Source organism: Condylostylus longicornis, unplaced genomic scaffold (genome assembly GCF_029603195.1).
Source record: "Condylostylus longicornis isolate FDR11 unplaced genomic scaffold, ASM2960319v2 ptg000048l, whole genome shotgun sequence".
NCBI classification, from domain to species: Eukaryota; Metazoa; Arthropoda; class Insecta; order Diptera; family Dolichopodidae; genus Condylostylus; species Condylostylus longicornis.
In genome coordinates, this window is record NW_026578017.1 from 16,809,237 (window position 1) to 16,831,654 (window position 22,418).

At 23.5% G+C, this 22,418-nt stretch overlaps 1 protein-coding gene across 1 annotated transcript; it reads left to right on the plus strand.

Moving 5' to 3' along the window:
• Positions 1-1,402: 1,402 nt before the first annotated feature.
• Positions 1,403-21,918, plus strand: LOC129611019 (beta-galactoside alpha-2,6-sialyltransferase 1). The gene is made up of 6 exons (XM_055523922.1): positions 1,403-1,927; positions 2,990-3,383; positions 3,452-3,618; positions 5,627-5,724; positions 12,766-13,143; positions 21,442-21,918. Exons 1-6 carry the CDS (start codon positions 1,759-1,761, stop codon positions 21,610-21,612), a joined length of 1,377 nt encoding a protein of 458 aa, XP_055379897.1. The 5' UTR covers positions 1,403-1,758; the 3' UTR covers positions 21,613-21,918.
• Positions 21,919-22,418: the final 500 nt, after the last annotated feature.

Genomic DNA, 22,418 nt, shown 5'->3' on the forward strand with positions numbered 1-22,418 from the left:
TCAGCATAAATATAATTTCTTATTTAAGTACCTATTTACGTTAAAGAGAAGATTTACAAAATAAAAAGAAGCAAAAATGAAAAGATAATGTACCTACCTGTTCCACTATACTTACTTATGTATACTTGTACACGTGTAATTATGTTCTTATGTATTCAAATATTTTTTCGTATTTTTTTTGTTTCTCTTTAAAACATAATTTTCATAATTCTTTTAAAATTTTACAACGTTAATACATTATACTAAACAAATATGTACTTCAAGTGTGAAACATAATATTATTGAACTATAGGATATACATATTTATATTGTTTTATACATACTTATAGGCATAATAAAGCTAAATTCATCTCTTTATAGCTATAATAATTTTCCAAAAAAAAATTGTAATAAACGGTAATATGATGCTATATAGGCTTCCTACGTATATATAGGGCGGCTGAGATTCCATAGTACTCTCGAAGTTTTATTTTGCATCAAGAGTACCATCAAGTAGTTTTGATATAATATAATACGTTCAGACAAAAGTACACCTAAAATACTTAGTGACATTTTGGATTTTGAGCCCTCCTTCTCAGTAATGAAAAGTAGAAAAAATTTTAAATAGAATAACTAAAATTGTGTCTTTTATAAATTTGCTAGCCAAAACTCAGACTCAATATTTACTTAGATAATAAGAAATTTTTATATTTAATAATTAAAATTATTATATTTTTCGTATAAAATTTCTTATGCCACAATTTTCACAAAATTTCAATTAGCTTGTGTGTCCTACACGCTTTAATAGCAATCAATTTCATCTGATCCAATTCCAATAGAAGATCATTTCCGTTTAACGAAATGAAAATTACATAATCCAAAGCGAAATTTATTCTTTATAAGGCAACTTAATATTCTTATTCAAAATTTTCTCTTACATTATTATTTATATTTGGAGTCATAAAAGCCATCTAAAGGAGAACAATAACAAAGAACCTTAAAACCATATAGTCAGATTTATATCCCAATTAGTAAAAGTTAAATATCTAAAACTTTTAAACACGTGAAAATCCTTATATAAAGATAACAAACAGGATCAAAACTCATATAGGTATACAAAATGAAATTATTTACTTCAATTCACATACACACTCATACGATATCCGTATGAACTTTATAATCAACTTAACCATGGTAAAATAAAATTTTCTTGTTTATATTTTTTTTCTTTTTTTGTAACAAAGCTCTTTCAATATAGAAAAAAAGCTCTCTCTTTTGCCTTTAATTCATGTAAAATGAAATCAAAAATCTTCACCACACAAAAACCAAAATACATGAAATTAACAAGAAAAAACTAAAAAACTAAAAAAACATCCTTTTAAATATCCTTGCAAGATGAATTTTTACTTTAGATACGCGAGAATCACCATCCGGATAACATCGCCTTCTATTAACTCGTAAAAATTTGGTTTCCGTTTAAAAATACAAAAACAAAATTAGATACAAAAACAATAAAGGTTTCAAATATAAAATAAGAAAAAAAAAATCCAAAACCCACCAAAAATTTTCAAAAAGTGTATATGCGTGTGTGTGTGTTTTAATTACAGTTAAAGTGAATTTTTGAATTCAAATTTTATTTTACAAACAAAGAAAAATGTCAAAAAGAAGAAAACATATTTTAAAAAATATTTAAAAAAAAAATTTAATAAAATTATAAAAATTTAAAAAAAAATAAAAAATAATAAACAAGTGAAGTGATTTTTTCACTCTTTTTCCACAATGTTCTACAATTTTAATTATTTTCATATAGTAGTGTTATTTTTTATTTATAATTTTCGCCCAAATCTATGCAATAAAATTTCAATACAAAATATTAACGAATATGAAAAGGAAATTTCTATGTATAATGAATTTGTTAAGCAAAGATTCGAACCAAATTTTCTTAAAGGTCTGTATATTAAAAAAAAGAAAAAAGGAGAAAAAATAATGGGATTTTTTTTGTTTTTGTTTTGTTTTTATTTCTAAATAAAAATCATCTGTTGATATCCATAAGTGTGGTGAATTTTTTACAATATTTTTATTCTATACAACATTTACGCGTTTTCAAATCAAATACTTTATTATTTTTTATTAAATTTTAAGACTGTAGTAGCAAAATTTCTAATTTTTAAAAATAAATAAAACAACAGTGCAAAATTGTTAAGATCTTTCTGTTAAATTCATAAAAAATGGACAAGGAAATCTAATATTGAAATCAATTATTTTTTAAGAATTAATAAAATTTATTTAAAATTAAGCCAGGGTATAGGCAGATAAAAATGTTGGGAAACCAATTGATATTAATTTTATATAAAATTTTTTTCGGTCTAGTAAAATGTGAAATTAATGTTTAAATATGTTAAATTTTACTTACTTTTTATATTTAATTCAAAAGTATGAGCTAAATACTATATTATATTCTTAGGGATTTTAATAGAAGTACGATTCTAAGACAACTTACTGCTAGAAAAATGATAATTTCTTGCTGACTTGCATAAATTGTACTTAAAATTCTTTGGCCATATTAGAAACATATTTAAGTTTAAAATTTGCCTATAAGAAATTTTCAAAACAAAATACATTTATGTTGAATTTACAATGTAGTTAAATTCAGTATAGTTTATCATTTAAAATTTCTAAATATTTGCACAAGAATCTTACGCCTTACAGGAAATAATGAAATTAATTTTACGTTATGATACTTTGATTTGCGAATTAAATTTTAAAATTATACTATAAATACTGACTAAAGGACAATGTTCTGAATTTAGTGATATTAATTATAAATTAATTTTGTTTTAAAATCAATAACCCGACAACATTCCACTTCTATTAACAGAATTCGAATATATATTATTGTTACCTTTGAATTAACTTAAACCTATATTGTATTAAATCTATTACTGAATATAAAGTGAACAATAATATAATCCACAAATATTTTTTCTACATCTTTCCTATATAATTTTAGATAAACCATCATCCTCATCATTATATAATCCAAAAAATTCTATGATACGTTCATCAAGAAGTGTTTTTCATGTAAAACAAAATCCACTTGAAAAATATATTGTTGAGGGTAAAGAAAAACCAGCTGTTAATAAAACAAAATTATCACCTAGACCAAGTTTTAATTTATCAAAAAATATTCCATTAACAATGGATCCAAAGGTATATCGTTGTAATATACCAGAATCAATTGAATGTAAAAATAGAACAAATTTATATCGTAATCGTATATACACGGAATTAAAGAAATCAATGCAATTTTATTTAAATGAATCGAATTATTATAATGTCGATACAAAAGCTAAAAGTTTATTTTTTGATTTAAGATATTTTCCATCAACATGTTTAGCTAAAAGGTGAGTTTAATTCGTAAACAAAAAATTAAAATTAAAAATTTTTTTATAAAAATTCATATAAATTTAAGAGCAAACGTGAGGATTTTAAAACGTAAAGATCATCCATTTAATAAAGTTTATTTGGGTAAATTATTCCCAAAGAAGAAACTTTTTAAACATATCAAAAATATACAAAATTGTGCAATAATATCAAGTGCTGGATCAATGGCTGGCTCTAAATTAGGAAAATTTATTGGTAAGTATAAGAAAGATAATTTTATATAAAATTAAAAATTCGCAAATTTATGCACGTTTGTATTAATTGTAAATCATTTTCAATCATATTTTTAGAGGACATACGGTTGCCTATTTTTTAATGTGAACTTATTCTTTATATTGGGTTTTACTCTCTAAAGATTTTTCTTTATATTTGGTTTTATTGCCAGTTTTAAATAGTAGATTAAACAGTTTCAAATACCTATATAACAAGTATAATAGTTTTGCAAAATATTATATTAGTGACATCAAGAATCAATATTATATTTTCTGAGTCAATATACTGCCTTTATACGAAATTGATATTGGAATCCTCGTGTTTTTAAATTAATAATACTGTGCAGACTCGTATTCTTAAAACAAAGCTATTTTATGATTATATTCATTATTACGAGTAAATTACACTTAAAAAAAAATTTTGTGGCCTTACGTTGTATATAATCATATATATAGAGTTTGAAAAACTTTCAAAGAAGAAAATAAATTTATTTTGTATTGCATTGTTTATTAATCTTAATCTGATTAAAGCAAAATATATGAAAAATAATATTCATCATCCCAAATAATTTATTAAATAAATATATTTTTAATAAATTTTACATTTTGCAATTCAATAACTGTATGATATACCGTAATTCCTGCAGACATTTTAATTTAGTTCAATGTACATTTCTCCTATATACAATCGAAATTCTTTATAAAGAAATTTAATTACATTATATTGTTTTATTAGTTAATTAATAGTAATACTCTTCAATCAATTTAATTTTCATTACTATTTAATTTCCATAAACGTATACAGTGCTCTCTTCTTGAGCTAAGAAATTTAAAAAAAAAACTCTGACATACATATCGTATAATAAATAATATACATATATCAGTATATTTTTTTGTATATAGACTGCTTACTATTATAATTTAAAAACATGTAAGCTCTTTGTATAACAAATCTTGTTTGACTCGTCATAAATTAATGCTTAACACTTATTTATATTCTATTGGACTTGTCTATTGGGATTTACTGTATACCATCATTTTAGTATTATGCTTTCAATTACTTACGCGAATGTACGATAATTTATTAAAATATTATTATAATTGCATATATATATATATATACATACGTAACTTAACTTGAACTTGTCTTTTGAAATTTATCACTCATATATGTACAACACATAATACACATAATGTATCTATATAAGCAAGTATTCTTGATACTTATATAGGTACCTTTAATTTATTTATTTAAATAACAATCACGCTTTTCGTTTTTTGAAATACTTAACAAAAAATTCTGTAATTTATGTAAAAATAATTATTTAATAAATATTATTAAATTATTTTTTCCATATTCAATATTCACCATTACGGTTATTTTAATATTTATTCCTTTGTTATTAATATTTATATTTTTAATATTAAAACAAAACAAAATTTAATTTACATATAAATTACATATCGTATGGGTGATATTGTTCTCACTATCTGTAATATTTGAATAAATTTAAACAGAGAAGAGATTAAAATTAAAATTATGATGACTCTCTCATTATATAGCTTGATAAATTTTTTATTTAACATGTTTCATTTGCAATATAAATCAAATTGAATTATCTTACAAATCTTCTCTTAATTAAAATTAAAAATTATTTATGTAAATAAAATAAAAATAATAACAAATACAAGAGTAAAAACCAAAAAAATTTCACCTTATCCAGGTGGCAAATATACGATTATATTTTTTTTTTTAAAAACAAATTTATTGAATTTTTTTGTAACTTTGTTATAGAAGCTTCATATATGCGGTTCTGAAAATATTCACGTACATTTAGCATTGTATTTTTTTTTATTATTTTTATTCTTTTTACAAAATATTTTGCTATTTTTTTTTTAATTTTCGATGTTAACAACAATTTATTCAAATTACAATATCGTATTTATTTATTAATTTTATTTATATATTTGTTTTTTTTTGGAATTTCTAGACCATCATGATATTGTTATGAGATTCAATAATGCACCAGTAGAAGGATATGAAGTGGATGTTGGCAGTAAAACAACAATTAGAGTTGTCAATTCTCAAGTAAGATTTTTTATAATATTTTTATTTTTGACTTTGAAATTTAATATTTAATACAAAATAAAAAAAGTGAGAGGGAACCTTAAAATACTATGTTGCTTTTTATTTTATTGACGCGATTCTATTCAACAAGGTGGTATAGGCTTTGATATTGAATTTAATAAATTAATTATGGTATTCGTTTGTTATATAAGTGTGTATATGTAAATTTAAAAGTTCATAAAAGAATCATGTGATTTTATTGAATTATTATATAATGATAACATAATTAATCTATATCATACATATATGATAAGAATTTTAAAATAGAAACGAAAATATTATTAGAAATTAGAAATTAATTTAGATTTTAAACAATTTACCTGAAGACGGTTTTGTCACCATCTTTAATGCGTCTAGACATTTACATACAATTTGTTTAAAATATAAAAATTTAAGTTTTGAAAGTATATGTTAAGTTCATTCAAATTTAGTGTTTTGAAAGAAATTTTGGCAATAAAGCAACTTTTGCCTATATGCATATGAAATATGCATGATTATTTTAATTCATTGGCTACTATACAACTTTCAATATAACTCTAATTGTTCCAAAAAAAAACTCCATGAAAATATTTGATCTCATTTACGAAAATCAAACAATAAAATAGTGTCCTATGTTTTTTATTCTAAATTCATTATTTTATCCTTAATTTCCTTTCATCTCTTGAACTTCATCAATTTTGATTATGCAAATTTAAAATTCTTATATACATGAATACTTTTAATACAAAATTGTAACCGGAAATCTTTAACATTTAAGTAACATCAATCAAATGTATTCCAAACCGGAAATGAAAATATCATAAAATTATCCATTACCTATAATATAAACCAAATTAATTATATTATTGATCAATATCTTATTAATTTTAAATTAATTAATTAAAAGGTGAACATTATAAAATAATGTTAATTAGATGAATAAATAAATAATCTAATCTAATCTAATGTATCTCTAAATCGCGCAATTACAATAAAAACAAAAAAAAAAATTAAAAAAAAAATAGGTTATATTCATTTTAATATTTTAATAAAATTGTGATAAACGAATTCTGCATACAATATTCAATTTCAATATTGTTAATTTTAATAATAATAATTCACGGCACTTTTATTAATTGTAATTCTAAACGGCGTAATGTTGAAAATGCACTCGAATAAAATTGCAAAAAAAAAAATATTATAATTTTGTTGCGCATTTTATTTATATGCCAATAACTAAACTTTACTACATACAGTGCTATAGAGAACAAACCGTAGTCGTACTACACAATGACTTAATTAATATTCAAAATATGTTGCCGTAATATTCATGATAATCGCCGTTTTTCTGATGGTTATTTTTATTTTTATTTCATAAAATATGAAAAAAAAAAATTAATTTTATTACAAAAATTTTTTTGTTGCTGATTTTTGTTTTTCATGTTTTGGAATGATTTTATTATTTATTTATGAAAATAGATTATTTAAAAATTACAGGAAATTCCAAAATTAACAGGACATCTTGACATAGTTCGGGATCCTTTTAAATTTGTTATTTATTTTCAATTTTTTTTTTCAATTCAAGTATTAAAATTTGCTGGGAATCAATAAAAAATTCTTTCTAGCATTTTTAATTTATTTGCGTTTCAAATGAATAATGGCGAATAAATACTGGCGAATTTTGCTTACTAAGCATAGTTTGTAGGCAAGCTATTTTAGGCCTATGCCATAAAATTGTCTAAAATATTTTGACAGACCTCGACTATAAATTATTTTCTCATTTTCTGATATTAAATTGGTTTTGGGCATAAGATAAAATCTACGAATTCGAAATCTTTATTAAATCTGAATCTGATGAGATTTTAAAATATAAACTTTTTTTGACATGGAAATTATTTTGTTCTCGTCAGATTTTCTACCATATTTTTTCAAAAGCTTAAAGATGACATGATTTTGGACAGCGATCAACTGATTTTTATTTTGTTTCTTTTAAATGGCAAGACTTTTATCAGATAATTTCAGGCTGAAGTGAAAAAATTCATCCTATTTTATGGACATTTTAACGTAGATTTTCTTATATTTATAAACATTAATTTAACACTTTCTCCATAGTATACTGAAAGACCTATACTGCTTCAACTGTGATGGATAGTTCTAATTTTTTTCGGAATATTAGTGGTTTATGGGAATTATTCAAGATAAAATATAATTTGCAAAAATTTTTTATTCGTTAAATTGATATTTATTATTAAACTAATAAAATTTCTCGAACATATTCAGAGATGTTCAAAACTTTTATTTCTGCTTAGATTTTTGACCATGTTTGTTCTTAGAGAATAATATTCATCTGTTAACTGAAATTTAATTTTTCTAGATGTTTACTTTAATTTCATACAAACTTATGCTTGTTCATAATTATGACAATGTTTTAATACAAACGATAATTGTAGAAGTCTTTACAAACCTTAATATCCATATATCGCACTTTATACAAAAAAAAATGTGTAGAGTTCAAAATTACAATTTTAAAATTTCTCTAGAGACTCTCTAAATGTATTCATTTTCATAACGTATCATCATTATTACACTTGTGTATGTTACTGAAAATTATGTACATATGTATCTACATACTTATCGGATGTAAAAGTTCTATAGTAAAATTTTACAGCATTTATTTTTTTCTTTTTTATTTCATTTCCTAAATCAACAGAACATGATATTGAATTTTACATATATTATGCGTATTTAATTTTTGTTAAATGTTTTTATACTATTGAATATTTAAAAAAGAATTTTATGTGGTCAGCACATGACCTACCGCATTTCGTAGAAAGAAGTTTACAAAAGTTTAAAAATGTGTTCTACAAGTAATTTTACATTTGGCTAAAATTGCACTGTTAACTATTTAAGAAGGCATTAGTTAATGTGGCCCAATTTCTTGAAAAACTATATTGTTCTGTTGTCTCAGTAAAAAAAGCTGAAATATCAAATTTAGTACATGTTAAGCCTAACAAGAACATAAATTCAGAAATTTAAGAGAGGACTCTGTTGGTAATATAGCGTAGTATGTATGACTCGTATAATAAATTTCAAAATTAAAATATTAGCCTTTAAATTAGTGTTAATTCATTAAAATATTTCCTTTTAGTGAGAAGCTAAATCGTTATACTGTTCATGAGTTTTCAGTACTTGAACTTTCATAAGGCCGATTTTATTTATCTTGATGAATAAGAGTTATGAACATTTTTGAGACCTTTTCACAATATGTCGTACAAACACATTGGCAAAAACAATTAAAATAAAATGTGTATTATAACATGTAAACTGTTATATTTTGATAACAATAAAAATCAGTTGATCGCTGTCCAAAATCATGTCATCTTTAAACTTTTAAAAACTTATTAAAATTTGTAGCGTTTGTATGTGGCGTAGATTAGAAGATTATCAAATCCATATTTTTTTCTTAAAATTTCATCCTCCTTCTCTCCTCTTTTAGAACTCCTTAAGTACCTTCGAATTGGGAAAGTCTCTGAAAACTTTATTACAATAATTTACAATCAGTCAATATTTACTGCATTAAAAACTATTTTCATATAACAAAATGAGATTCTTTGGAAATTCTACTTTCAAGTGAAATATTATTTAAAGTACGTACGAAAAAATATTTTCCCACACAATATGTATAATAGAGAAAAATTCTTATATTCAAGGATAAAAATAATTATAGTAAGCTATTACTATTCAGATACTGCTTCTAAAATATGAATTTTTTATTTGATTACAAATGGATAACAATCTCAAGAGAAAATACGAGTTTAGAACTATTTTTACTTCATCTATGAATTTTAACACCTAATTTACATAATTAATTTATTCCTTGTATGTGCCAATGCACATTATAATTTTGTAATCTAATAATTTCCTTATCCATCTCTTTAGGAAGGATTATCCTTTAACATGAGATTCAAAAGTACTTATCACAAAGAAAATCAATCAACAATATTTCGATGTACAAAATGAGCAAAATCAAAAATCAAAATTACACTTGTTTGCAAAATATTTTCCAAATCAAAAATCAATAATCCTTTATCAATATAAAACACTGAGTGTATAAATATTTCAAGTGTGAAACATTCCTAAACAATACTGTTATACTATTATAATCAACAAAAATAAAGATGAAGAAGTCAATATCAATTATTTAGAAAAAAGAAAAATAAATAAATTTCTTAAAACAAAATACATTCAGTCATCAACATAATGAAAAAATAATTGAATAAAAATTGAATTCCTTATTGCCATAAGCACATTTTCGAAACAATAAAGAATAAAATATTGTGTACTTTTAATTGTTATATTGTGAAATTACTATGCATCCATGTATGAACATATTTATAAATAAATTATATAACACGTTATGCATGATGGAACTCAAGAGTCTGTATAAGAGTATACTCATAAATATATGAAATCAGGAATCAATCATTCAAGTTTAATTGCTCTCTATACATACATTTTGTTCTCTTGAATTTTTTCCTATTTTCAAGGTGTATAATTCTTCCATTATGTACGAGTATGTATTGAGTGCCTATACATCTTGTGCACAATGAAAACATTTCATTTGAATAAATATCCTTTGTTCATTGTAAAATTTTTATTATATGAGGTGCTACACACCCCATTTACACATTTTGTTTTCATGTAAAATACAAAGAATCAATAATAATTTTAAGATTGAATCTTTGATTTAATTTTAATATTTTCCAAATTTATCAATTTATTGCTATTACTTAAAATTTTATTTCCTTATATAACAAGTTACATATTATATTACAGATTTTTAGAAGAAGAAACTCATTGATTTATTTTGATAAATTTTAAAAGACATTACAATAGAAACTCGACACGATGTTGTTAACTAAGCGGTGTTGCCACATTACTGATCCAGTTTGAAATTTTACAAATTTATTCAAAACTTCGTTTTATTTTTTACATTTTTGTTCACATTTAGTTTTTATTATAATCCTGTGGAGTCAAGTACACAGAAGGATAACTCTACATTTTAAATTAAGAGCGTTTAAGCCTCAGATTCATTTTATTCCCTTAAATCAAACTTTTGGCAGCAATGTTGTAAATATTTGCAATGTTTAAATTAAAAACACTCAAAATAATAAAAGAAATCAGCTAATGAGGCTAAAATTTTTTAAAATATTAGCTTGTCCCATTTTGTTTTTAAAAATATAACAGAAAATCTAATGATAATCGCATAGTTTTCTATTTTCTCCATCAAATTTAAATGCAGAGCTTCTGCCCCACATTATATTTTTATCATTTTCAAATTAAATCTCAGACCTAAGTTTTTTATCTCATTTCTATGAATTTCCCATGGTCCTTTAAGATTTAACTAATTTTTTCTCATTTTTCTGGTTTGTGGTTCATAAAATTTTTTTTGAGAGTGGTAACCCTACTGAATCTTTAATATAAAAAATTTTAATTAGAAACATAAAATATAATTATTGTTTTTGTGTCAAAATTTATATTTTCTTGTCACTTTTTATTTCCGTTTCATTTTTTTTTCATCATAATAGATTTTGAAATTAATTCAATTTCAATAAGTCTTAAATTGGAAAAGTTTATATTAATTATTTTTACTGATTTCTAGAATAATTTATTGAAATAATATTTTAAAAATTTTTTGAAATCGAAAAACTGTTTTTAAAGTGAATTCATTAAAATTAGATTCTGAGGATTCAATAAATTTTTGAATTGATGAAAAAATATTTTATTTGCTGAACTATAATGATTCTGGGGTCTAAATAATCAATAGGAATCGGATATATAACGACGAATTAAAATACCAATTTAATTTAAAGTTAAAATATTGATATAAGTGAACGGATTCAAGATTACTACATACATTTTAGACAACATTAATGTCATTATTGAAATTATTTAAATTTTTTTTTAAATAGCCTGGAATTTCTGTGTTAAATTCTAGATATGCATATAAAATTCAGTGCGTGCCGTGAGTCTCTGCCATGAGAGTCAAATCATAAATTCTAGTAATTATAATGCAAGTCATTTATAGGAAATCAATACAAGTAATTGAAATATGGAAATGATTTTAATCTAAGAGTCATGGTCACTATGGTTGGCTGGCCTTTTACTCAAACTGACGTTGCCATTAAGTTTTAATTTTAATTTTAAATTAATTATTATGATGGCCGTGTGACATCTCAAAGAGTCATTGTTTGAAATATGAATGGGATCATAATAATAACCGTGACAATAACACAAGCAGAAGGTTCTTATTGAGAATTTATTGAGAAACGTGATCATCTAAACTGCTAGAAAAGGTGCGTTTTTCTAAATGGAATGGAGTACAAACTCCAGTCTCTTATGAATTGATTTATCATTAACTAAATTTGATTATTTTCAATAGCCTTATCGCTGAAAATCATATACAAGTTCGTAAATTATAGCCTATGACTTAAACCTACAATAAATTTTCAATAACTATGAATAATGTTCAACAATTTAGCATTTAGTTTTCATTATATTAGCAAAACTAAAAAACTATTATTGTGTTTAGTCACGTATCAAATTTTTTCAGTTAAATATACTTTATTAATCAAATTTAAAATGATCATTTTATGTGATAAAATTGATTATACAAACATAAAATTTAAATTTCCATGATTCTATAACGTCACGTAATATGGACCTTGAAAACAAAAACACCTCTAGAAAATTTTAAATTAATTTTTTTACTTTCACCGCAGCAATATTAATAAATTGTTTAATATGCAATTGAAAGGGAAACTTCTTTATATTAATTCTAATTTTCTAATTTTGTCAATAAAAAAACTCTTATAAATATTTGAAAACTAAAATTATTATTAAAATAAATTACCTATGTTATGTATGTATATGAGTAATTCAAAAATATTATTTTATTTAAAATAATTTTATTTATTTTAACTATAATAATAAATTTTTATTAATTTTTTTATTTTTTTTTAGGTTGTGACTAAACCACAATTTAATTTTACTGAATCACCAATTTTTCATAATACAATAATTGCTGCATGGGATCCAGGAAAATATAATAGTACACTTAAGGATTGGTTAAATAATGCTGCTGATTTTGATTTATTTTCAAATTATGAAAAATATCGTAAAAAATATCCAAAATATGATGCATATTTAATTGATCCACGTTCAATATGGCATCTATGGCAAATGTTACATATATTTTCTGGTGAACCAATACGTAAAAATCCACCAAGTTCTGGTTTTATTGGTTTATCATTATTACTGCCACATTGTCCTTATATAGATTTTATTGAATATATACCATCAACAAGATTAAATGGTAGATGTCACTATTATAGTAAAGAGGTAAGCTATATATGTAGAAAATTTGTGATAATTAAAAAATTATTTATTACATTGAATAATGTTGAAAGCGTAATAGTGTTAAAGCTCATAACTGATATATCGGACATCAAATTTAAAAAGAGTCGTGCTAATTTTTGTGACAATAGGTATGGATCACAAGAAAAGACTTGGATGACAACCTGAACTCTTATCTTACATGACTATTCAAATTAGTCAATTTCCTACATTCAAATAACGCTCGAACATAAAGTGTTCAATATTTCTTTGTTTATATTCATTTTGAATAACCTTACAATTATACTTTAAAATGGTATTAAATTTCATACAAGGCATCATTATTGTGGCCATATTACATTCCAGTAATCCGGAAAAACAAAACTTTAGCTGAGCACAATTATTTCCAATCCATTAATTATATTTAAAAACCTTATAATAATACTAATGCTCTGTTGATTTTTCAAAATTCATTGTAATGACACACAAAAACCAGGAAAATCAACAGCCTAACTTGCAGTACAATATAAGGAAAAATATGAAAAATGTTCACATTGTATTAGAAAAACAAAGTCACCAAGTTCAATAATATCAGGCATTGAATAATCAACATGAATAACTATTGTTTGCCATGTATATCAAATTACGATTTCTTTTATTAAATATTATTAATTCTTATATAATATTATTTAAAACATAATTTTATTATACAGATATAATTAATTTACAAAATTTCCTTTATTATCGTGACATTAAACAAAACAAAAGGATATTCTAATGATGCTATCATAATTAAAGTAATAGTAAATCATAATTAATATTTTATTCGTGATGAAAATTAAAATTTGTATATAACAGATATCTGAGTGGTAATGAATATTGTATATCAGAAAATCAATTGCATATAATAATTCATTTTTAATATTTTTAAAATATAACAATGGAAAGAATATTTATTATAAACAAATGAGCCGTAGGTTTTATAAACTGTTGTATAATATTAAGGATGTATGAATTAATTATATAAAATCTATTTGTTCGAATATTTGAAAATCAACATGTGAAATATTTGCTCACATAATATTGTACTCGTATAAAATATACACGTATGCTTGTGTATAATGAATATATTTTATTTTAGAATATTGATTTAGAATGCACAAACTAGCTGTTATATGGAAATATTTTTGCAATGAATCATTTTCATAAATTCAATTCTTACCACATTTCCACAATCTTTTATACATTGAAATAAAATAAATTGATCAGATTAAATGATTCAGATCAACATACAGACAAATTTTCTTTGTTTTTATATTAAATTTATACAAAATTTTTGTTTATGCTGTCCAGGACTGGATAAAAATTATGATAACGCTCATTTAAAAAAAATTAACGCCTTTTATAAAATAATACGATCGTAGGTTTTGCATAACAATTTTGGTAATTTAAAAAAAAAACCCTACTTTATGAAAAAACCAATGCCATGAGAGTAATCAAAAATATTATAAAATTTAAAACAATTTCTAATAAAGTTGCCCAGAAGGAGTAAATAAATTATTCGATTCTTAAATAAATGTGTAAATCTTTCGGAAATTTTTGTTGTCTTACAGTTAAAAACATCTTATTTTGAACGAAAATCATTTTCCTTGAGTATTCCTTGAAGTAGACCCTCTTCTTAATTAAAAAGCATCAGTAATTTTACTTTGGTTTGCATGTCATTGAATTTTTTCTCATTTTGTTAAAATTTTAATAAAATTCAAAACTTGAAACCTGGTTTCCCGGAAAATAGAACGTTCTTATAAAATTTCACTTGATTACATTATAATATTAAAATATTTAAAGATTGAATCCTTCAATTTTAATCGCTATATTTTTTGCAGAATAAATAATTCGGAATAATAAAATAATCTCATAAAAAAATTACTTTCAACCTGAATTTTTTCATTAATTTCTTTTTTTATATACAAATATATATATATACATATATTTCATGTGCGAATATAATATACTAAAAAAAAAAGGAAAACCAATTTATTCAATTAAATTATAATAAAATTTTCCTCAATAAAATACAATTTAAATAATCTATTAGACGCAAATACATGACAGGGGTATTCAACTTTTTCTCTAGCCAGTTTATAGATTTACTTGCTCTGCAAGTCAGTGACGCAATATTAATTTAAATTTGAGGTAATAAATTATTTGGAAGCATAAGTTTGCTACTGATTACAATTTCTTTGAAAAAATTTTAGAAAATTAATCAGATCATAAAATTTATTAAAAATCTCAGTAGCTATACAGAACAGTAATTAGCAGCCAAAATCACAAATGTTTTATTGACAATATTTCTTAGTTATGCTTTTAATAAGAACGATTTTAGAACCATTTCCATAATAAAAAATTCTAGTTCAGCCGCTCCTTAACCACCATTGATTCAATGTAAATTCAATATAATATGTTAATGTGTATATATGTGCTATAATGTGCTTGTATACAATTTATAAGATATTCGTATATATGTATAACAATATCATCATTATTTATTTGAAATAAAAAACACGTTTTGTAACTTAATAATCATAAAAAGTAAAAAGGATTCTTTTATTATTGTATAATATCCTTGCAAAATATTTAAAAAAAATCTTTACAACATATATGTATGTATTTATGTATTTTCTATTATAGAAGCAATATGTATAACAATTCACATACAAAAATCTTCAGAAAGATATCACTTAAAAAAAAATTATCCTTTAAAAACAGAATAGAAAAACCAAAATTGTTTTCGAATCATCATAAAAAAGAAGAACAAAAAAAAAACTTGAAAAACTTTAGATTTGAATGTCGTTTTCCAAAAAAAATTTAATTTTGTTTTAATATCAAAAATATTTCATGGATTTTTCAATACATACTAGTAAATGTGTGCGTATAAGAGAAACACAAAAGATTCAGCAATTGTCCGCAAATTTCTTTGCGCAGCAATATTATTTCCATAGAGTAGATTGGCAGGGGTCTTAAATTTCTGATCAATATTTTTTAAATTACTTAAATTTTACACTGCTGCATAAAAACCACAATTATTTTAAAAATTTTATATTTTAAAAAGTCACTAATATTATATAGCATCCTGGGTACACAACACTTAAAACATATACAAGACTCTAGAAATATAACACTTTAGTACGAGTATTTGGCAGAAATAGTTGCGTACATTTATTACCAATATCAAATTTTCAATATTCAAATTTATTTAAGTTAGTTTTTACTACTAAATACAGGTTTTTCACAGAAACAAAATCGCAGTTTATTTTTTAAATGAGTTCGAATAAAATTGAAGTATTAGTATTTGCACTGTTTATAGATACTAGTTATTTTGTTACCGTCGTGTAATTCACACTTAAGTTCATAATAAACATTCCTTTTTATAAAAACAGAAAATATCATTAAAGTGAAAAACTGATCGAACAATTATAACACAAAGTGCCCATATCTATTATCGTTCCCCACGAAATTATGCCATGAACGCTTATTTTACGGTATTAAAATGTAAATATGTTCCAGTAATCAATAAAATTATTCATTATAAACAAAATCCATAACTATATCTCACATTTCACCTGGAAGAACCTAGTTATATTATTATTAAAATTTCAATATTCTAGTTCCCTTCCTCCTAATTTTCCCGTAAAATATCATCTAAAAATAAATAGCAAAGAATTATATTTGTATGTATATACGTACAAATAAATTTTAAAAATATTGAATTTATATTCGAAACATAAATTTAAATCAAAAATGTTGATATTTTTGTCCTACTCCTCCTCCTCGTTTTTCTAGGAAAAAACTCGCAAATATTACAAGCTTATACTCACAGATAATGTTACTATCCTAACAAGGATATTTTTATATTATTATTATTATAAAGTTAAATCAAAAAACATTAGAAAGAAGAATTTGAAATAAAATAAAAAATGTAAGAATTAGAAAAAAATCCTTAGAATATGGAAAAAAAAATTCAATTTTCCAATGAATCTAGGATAATTTAAATTCGATAATTTTTTTTATTTTTCATTTTATTTCAAAATGTTTTCGTAGGAAAATCTTTAAAATAAATTCAATTTCAATTCATTTTTAATGTTTTGCACTTTAAGAAACAAAAAAATTCACTTTAAAGAACTAAATATCAATGTCTAATCGAAAATTTAAATATCTAATCGAACAAGAAAGACATAGTAAGAACTTTTCCTTAAATAATAAACCTAGATTATTTTTACACAAATCACAAATTTAATTTAAAAATTTATCATAGAAAATTCAAAAAATCAAACAAAAATTCGAACAGTGCATAAAAGTTATAAATGCCAAATGAACGTACATTCCTCTATGTCAAAATCTTTAATTTATTATTAGTGATAAGGATATATGTACAAGAGTAATAATACTTGTATGATTCTAATTAATGTCAGTATAAGAATTAAAAGCGTATAATCAATCCTTAAATATAATAATGCTTGTTACTATCACAAAACATGAAAAACTTTTTTTCTTACAGAATTCTTTTCAAATAACATAAACGCATAATATTATTATGATAAATAACATAAAAGGATATATGAAAAGGATAAAAAAAATGATTGATTGATTTTTATATGAAATCTGATTGATTCTTGAATTTTTGATAAAAGTACCTGCGTATTAGAAAGGAAAGAGCATAAAATTTTTATATATTTTTATACTTTTATAAAAAAATTTTTGAATCCTTTGTATTTTAATTTTTAGTAAATACAAGAAAATATTGAACACTTGCTCAAAATGTGAGTAAGGTTTTTTTTATGAGGCGGCTGCTTTACATGTTATCAGAGGCCTAGCTGGGTGCGTTGTTAATAAATATGGGAATGGCAATCACAAAAGATCCTATAGGTCGATGTGAGAAGGGTCTATGGACCTCGATTCACAACAGAAAAGAAAATACATTTTTGTGATAAGTTAATTTTAATTTTCGTAATTTTTTCTAAAATACAAGTATTCCTAAATCGTTGAAAACTTTGTTACAATTTCTTCACATAAATTTTAAAAAAAAGGTTTGAGTTTCGTAAAGCACTAACATGCCAATTATATTGCAAATTGTTCCAGATGAGCGATATTTGTTCCCAAAAAAATAATTAAAGGGCATGAATTTCATCAGCCGACTGACATGTTAAAAGCAGTTAATAAATTTCTTATCAAACGTGTTCTTGATTAATATTTGTAAAATATTGAATTCCGATATTAGGATCGAACATCAGCAAATTAAAAATAACACCGAAAAACTAAGGAACCATAAGTATCAGATTTATCTTAATATATTTAATTTCAAGGCTATGATTTCGGCGCATTCTAATGCGTCTCACCCTCGTACAAACAGAATCTGCGACACTATGATTCTGTTAAAAAATTCGAATAGATTGTTAATTTGTTATACGCACTTGAATAATCTCTTTCGATAAAATCTCATTAAAAATACTAAAAATATTCTACTTCACATTTTTTCATTTCGTCTATTTTCAAAAGCACACCCCTATATCGCCATCTACCAACTCAAAATATAAATAATTTTAAAAGAAAAAAAAATATATTTTTTCCTAATCAAATTTTCATATTTACCAAAATTATTTTTAAATTGAATTTTTCTTTAAGTGGTTTAAAGTTTTAAAAGCACTTCTTACATCTAAAATATTTTCCTCTTTAAAATCTTCCTGAAATCTTAAGTCCTTTTTATAAAATTCAAATTTTTCATATATGCGCTGATGTCAAAATTTTAATACGATTTTCTCTTTTAAATTCACATTTTTTTTACATATTCATATAGGTAAATGTACAAGTATGTGTATGTACATATCAATCATGTGGAAATATGAAAAAGGATTTTAAAAAACATTTTTTGTTTTGGCAAAAAGAACAAAACAAAAAAGACAACAAAAGAATATTAAAGTTAAAATCTAGTTGAATGAGGTAAAAAATGAGAAGAACTTATAAAAGGAATAAGAAAAAAATATGAAATATTAATGTTGTCAGATATTTAGAATTGAATTGTAAACTGATTGCCTTTTGATGTCCTTAAATGTTTGAGGGAAAAACGATAAAGCCTTTTCTAATATCATAAACATGTATAAGCTATATATGTATATGAGTTTGTATATATTTTGAAAATCAAAATTTATTGAAATCCTTTTCAAATTTGGATTTACACATATCTGTAGAGAATCTTCTCTAAAGCATTTTTAAGGGGTAGATATTTAAGGGGTTGTGTTGAGATGAAAATGTAATTTATTGCTTTTGATGGCTTTTCTTTTACGATAATATACAAAATTTATTTTAATAGTTTGTCAACTACCATGTACAGTACATGTACTTATTCGAATATATTCGGGTATATGTATATATAGAAGCTAATTATTAGATTTTATGAGTTAATTAATTTCTTGATGAGCCCACATATGTGTTAATAGAATATGAACTTAATAAATTTTTAAAAACAAAATGGCATAAAGACAACTAATTTTACTGTACAGAATAAGTTCCTGATATTCAATAAAGATAAAATACTGAGGGTTGAAGACATTTCATATAAGAGTAAGTGTATAGTAACTAAACGAAATACCGGCCGAAATTATTTTTTAAATCATTTCAATGGCACAAATCTACGATATACAACAAGCAATTTTCATAGCATGTGCTCTGCTACAGAATGACAGAAAATGAATTAAAATTAAATTTTTTAGCCTATGAGTAATTTGCGAAATCATGTTTGGAAACCATATCAAGATTTTAAATTATTTAGATAAATTGCTCCAAATTTTATAATTTCTTATATTCAATTTGCTCAATTCAAAATTGTTTGAAAACTATACAAAACTATTGAAATCTCACTATTCAAAAATTTAACAAAATCTGTTGAAGTTGGCGAGGATTTCTTCTTTTCCAAAAATGAAATTACACTATACTAATTCTAGTTCATCAATATTACTTATTTCACTTAATTAAATGTTTTAGTTCCAAGTTTTCAAGAGTTCATTAATGGGAAAAGTTTTCATTAATGGGAAGACACAAACAGTAAATCATAACGATTCACAAAGTTTTTTTGCAAAAAAAATATATCTAAATTTCAAACCAAAAAAAATTTACTTTATTTGGCAACGTCGAACAAAACTTTCTTTAACCAATTTAAAACCAAACTGAAAAAAAAAAAAACAGGAAGAAAACCATATCAAACCTTATTGCAAACTTTTTTGTTTTGAATAACTTTAACTCCATGGTATGATAGGCTCTCTTCGTTTTTGTATACACGCATAGTTTTCCTGAGTAAAAAAAAAGTTAGATTATGTAGCAAAAAAGTTAAAGATTTTTTAAACATTTTACAAACTTTATATCTGTTATACAAGTTTTTATTTTAGAAAATAAAAAAAAAATTTTTAAATATTTTTGTAAGACGAGTGTAAGTTTTTTTTTACATCTCTTCAACGAAAACTAAATAGAAAAAATTAAAGAAAATTTTATTTTGTAAATTAAACTTTTAAATTGGCTTTTTACCTAGCATTTCAATGTTAATATCTATAATTAGATCCTAATTGAATAAAAACTTCTTTAAGAATTTACTAAAACTTAAAAAAATCTGCATTTTATGTGAAAGTTTCTGTGAACTAGTTGAATAAGTGCAATGGAAAAGCACATTAAATTTTGTTTTTAAAACAAAAAAATTGTTATACAATTGTTATACTTTGCAACAAAAAATTGTATGGGTGTGGGATGGGGGTGCAGATATACTCGTTTTCGAACTACAACCTGTTATCCAAAAAAAAGGTAGCAAATTTTTTATGCTTATACATTAACGCTTATACATAACTTCAGAACCATGCGACATAGAGTAGCCGTCGGAAGCTTGTTTTACAGTGACTGTTCTTTATTTTCGGTCTTACAATTAATTTTATTAGAGCCATGGTTTTCGAGATGCAGCCCGAAATTTGTAATGGAAAATTTATAATTTCTCATACCTTTTAAGGCATGCCAAGAATTGTAGATCAATTTAAACTTAAATTACTAAATTAAATTTTTGCCTTATTTTAATTAATCATTACAGCATTTGTTAAAGCTAATATACAGTAGATATATATCTACTGCATATGCAGTAGATATATAATTATTGTTCAAAATATCAACAAATAGTGAATGATAACTGTTATACAAACCGTTTTTTTATAAATAATCTTAATTCTTTAATTTTTAATTATTTTTCTTTTTTCTTTATAATATTAATATGTATAGTTAAATGCCGCATGTACATTTGGAGCATGGCATCCATTAGCTGCTGAAAAATTAATGACACTTGATATGAATATTGCTGATGATTTTACTGTATTTCAAGAGGGTATTATAAGAATTCGCCGTCCAGATCATCTATTATGTGACTCAATATCAAATTTATTAAGATTTTAAAAATTTTAATAAGTAAAGCATACACAACACATACCAATAATTCTCAATCATATATAAATGTATGTTATATTTTAAGAATATTCAAAGGAAAAATATTATTGATTCTAAAAAGAAAAATAATTTGGGTAAATAATTTTTAATTTTATGAGCATTTTAACAAGCATTTCTACATGTACTCAACAATATCGAAATAGTTTGTAAGTTCAAGAACACGAATGATGTTGGAACCATTACTCTGAATTTCAATTGCTAAATCTATCAGGTGAAAATGGTTTTGCCATCTTCAAGCTTTTATACGTATATGATTTTCTCCTTTTTTTAACATTTGCGGTAAATTCAGATTTTAATGAACAAAATATCGTAATTCAAATGGAGCCTACGTTATTATTTTATATTGCGCTGGTTCCATTGACATTTTTTTTTAATTTTGCTTATAATAACAATTATTATTAAACATATCAAAATTATTACATATCATGGCAAACCTATAAACTGCTGCTAAGAATATGCAAGCCTTTACTGCTTTCTATGTTTTCTATATAATAAAAAAATAATATCTTAGTTTTGAGAATAAAGTTTTTTGCACCTCTACAAAACTCAATTCAGAGAAAGGATTAAAACAATTAACTGCATACAGCAATCAAGGACTTGTCAAATAAATCTCGCTTAAAAACGCTGCTTAACTTCAAAATAATTAGAATCGGTTTTTGTTCATATAATGTTTTGCCCTCCCGCATTTCCATGCCTATAATCAATTTCGATTTATTAAAAATCATTAATATTCTTCCTTTAGAATACAAAAACAA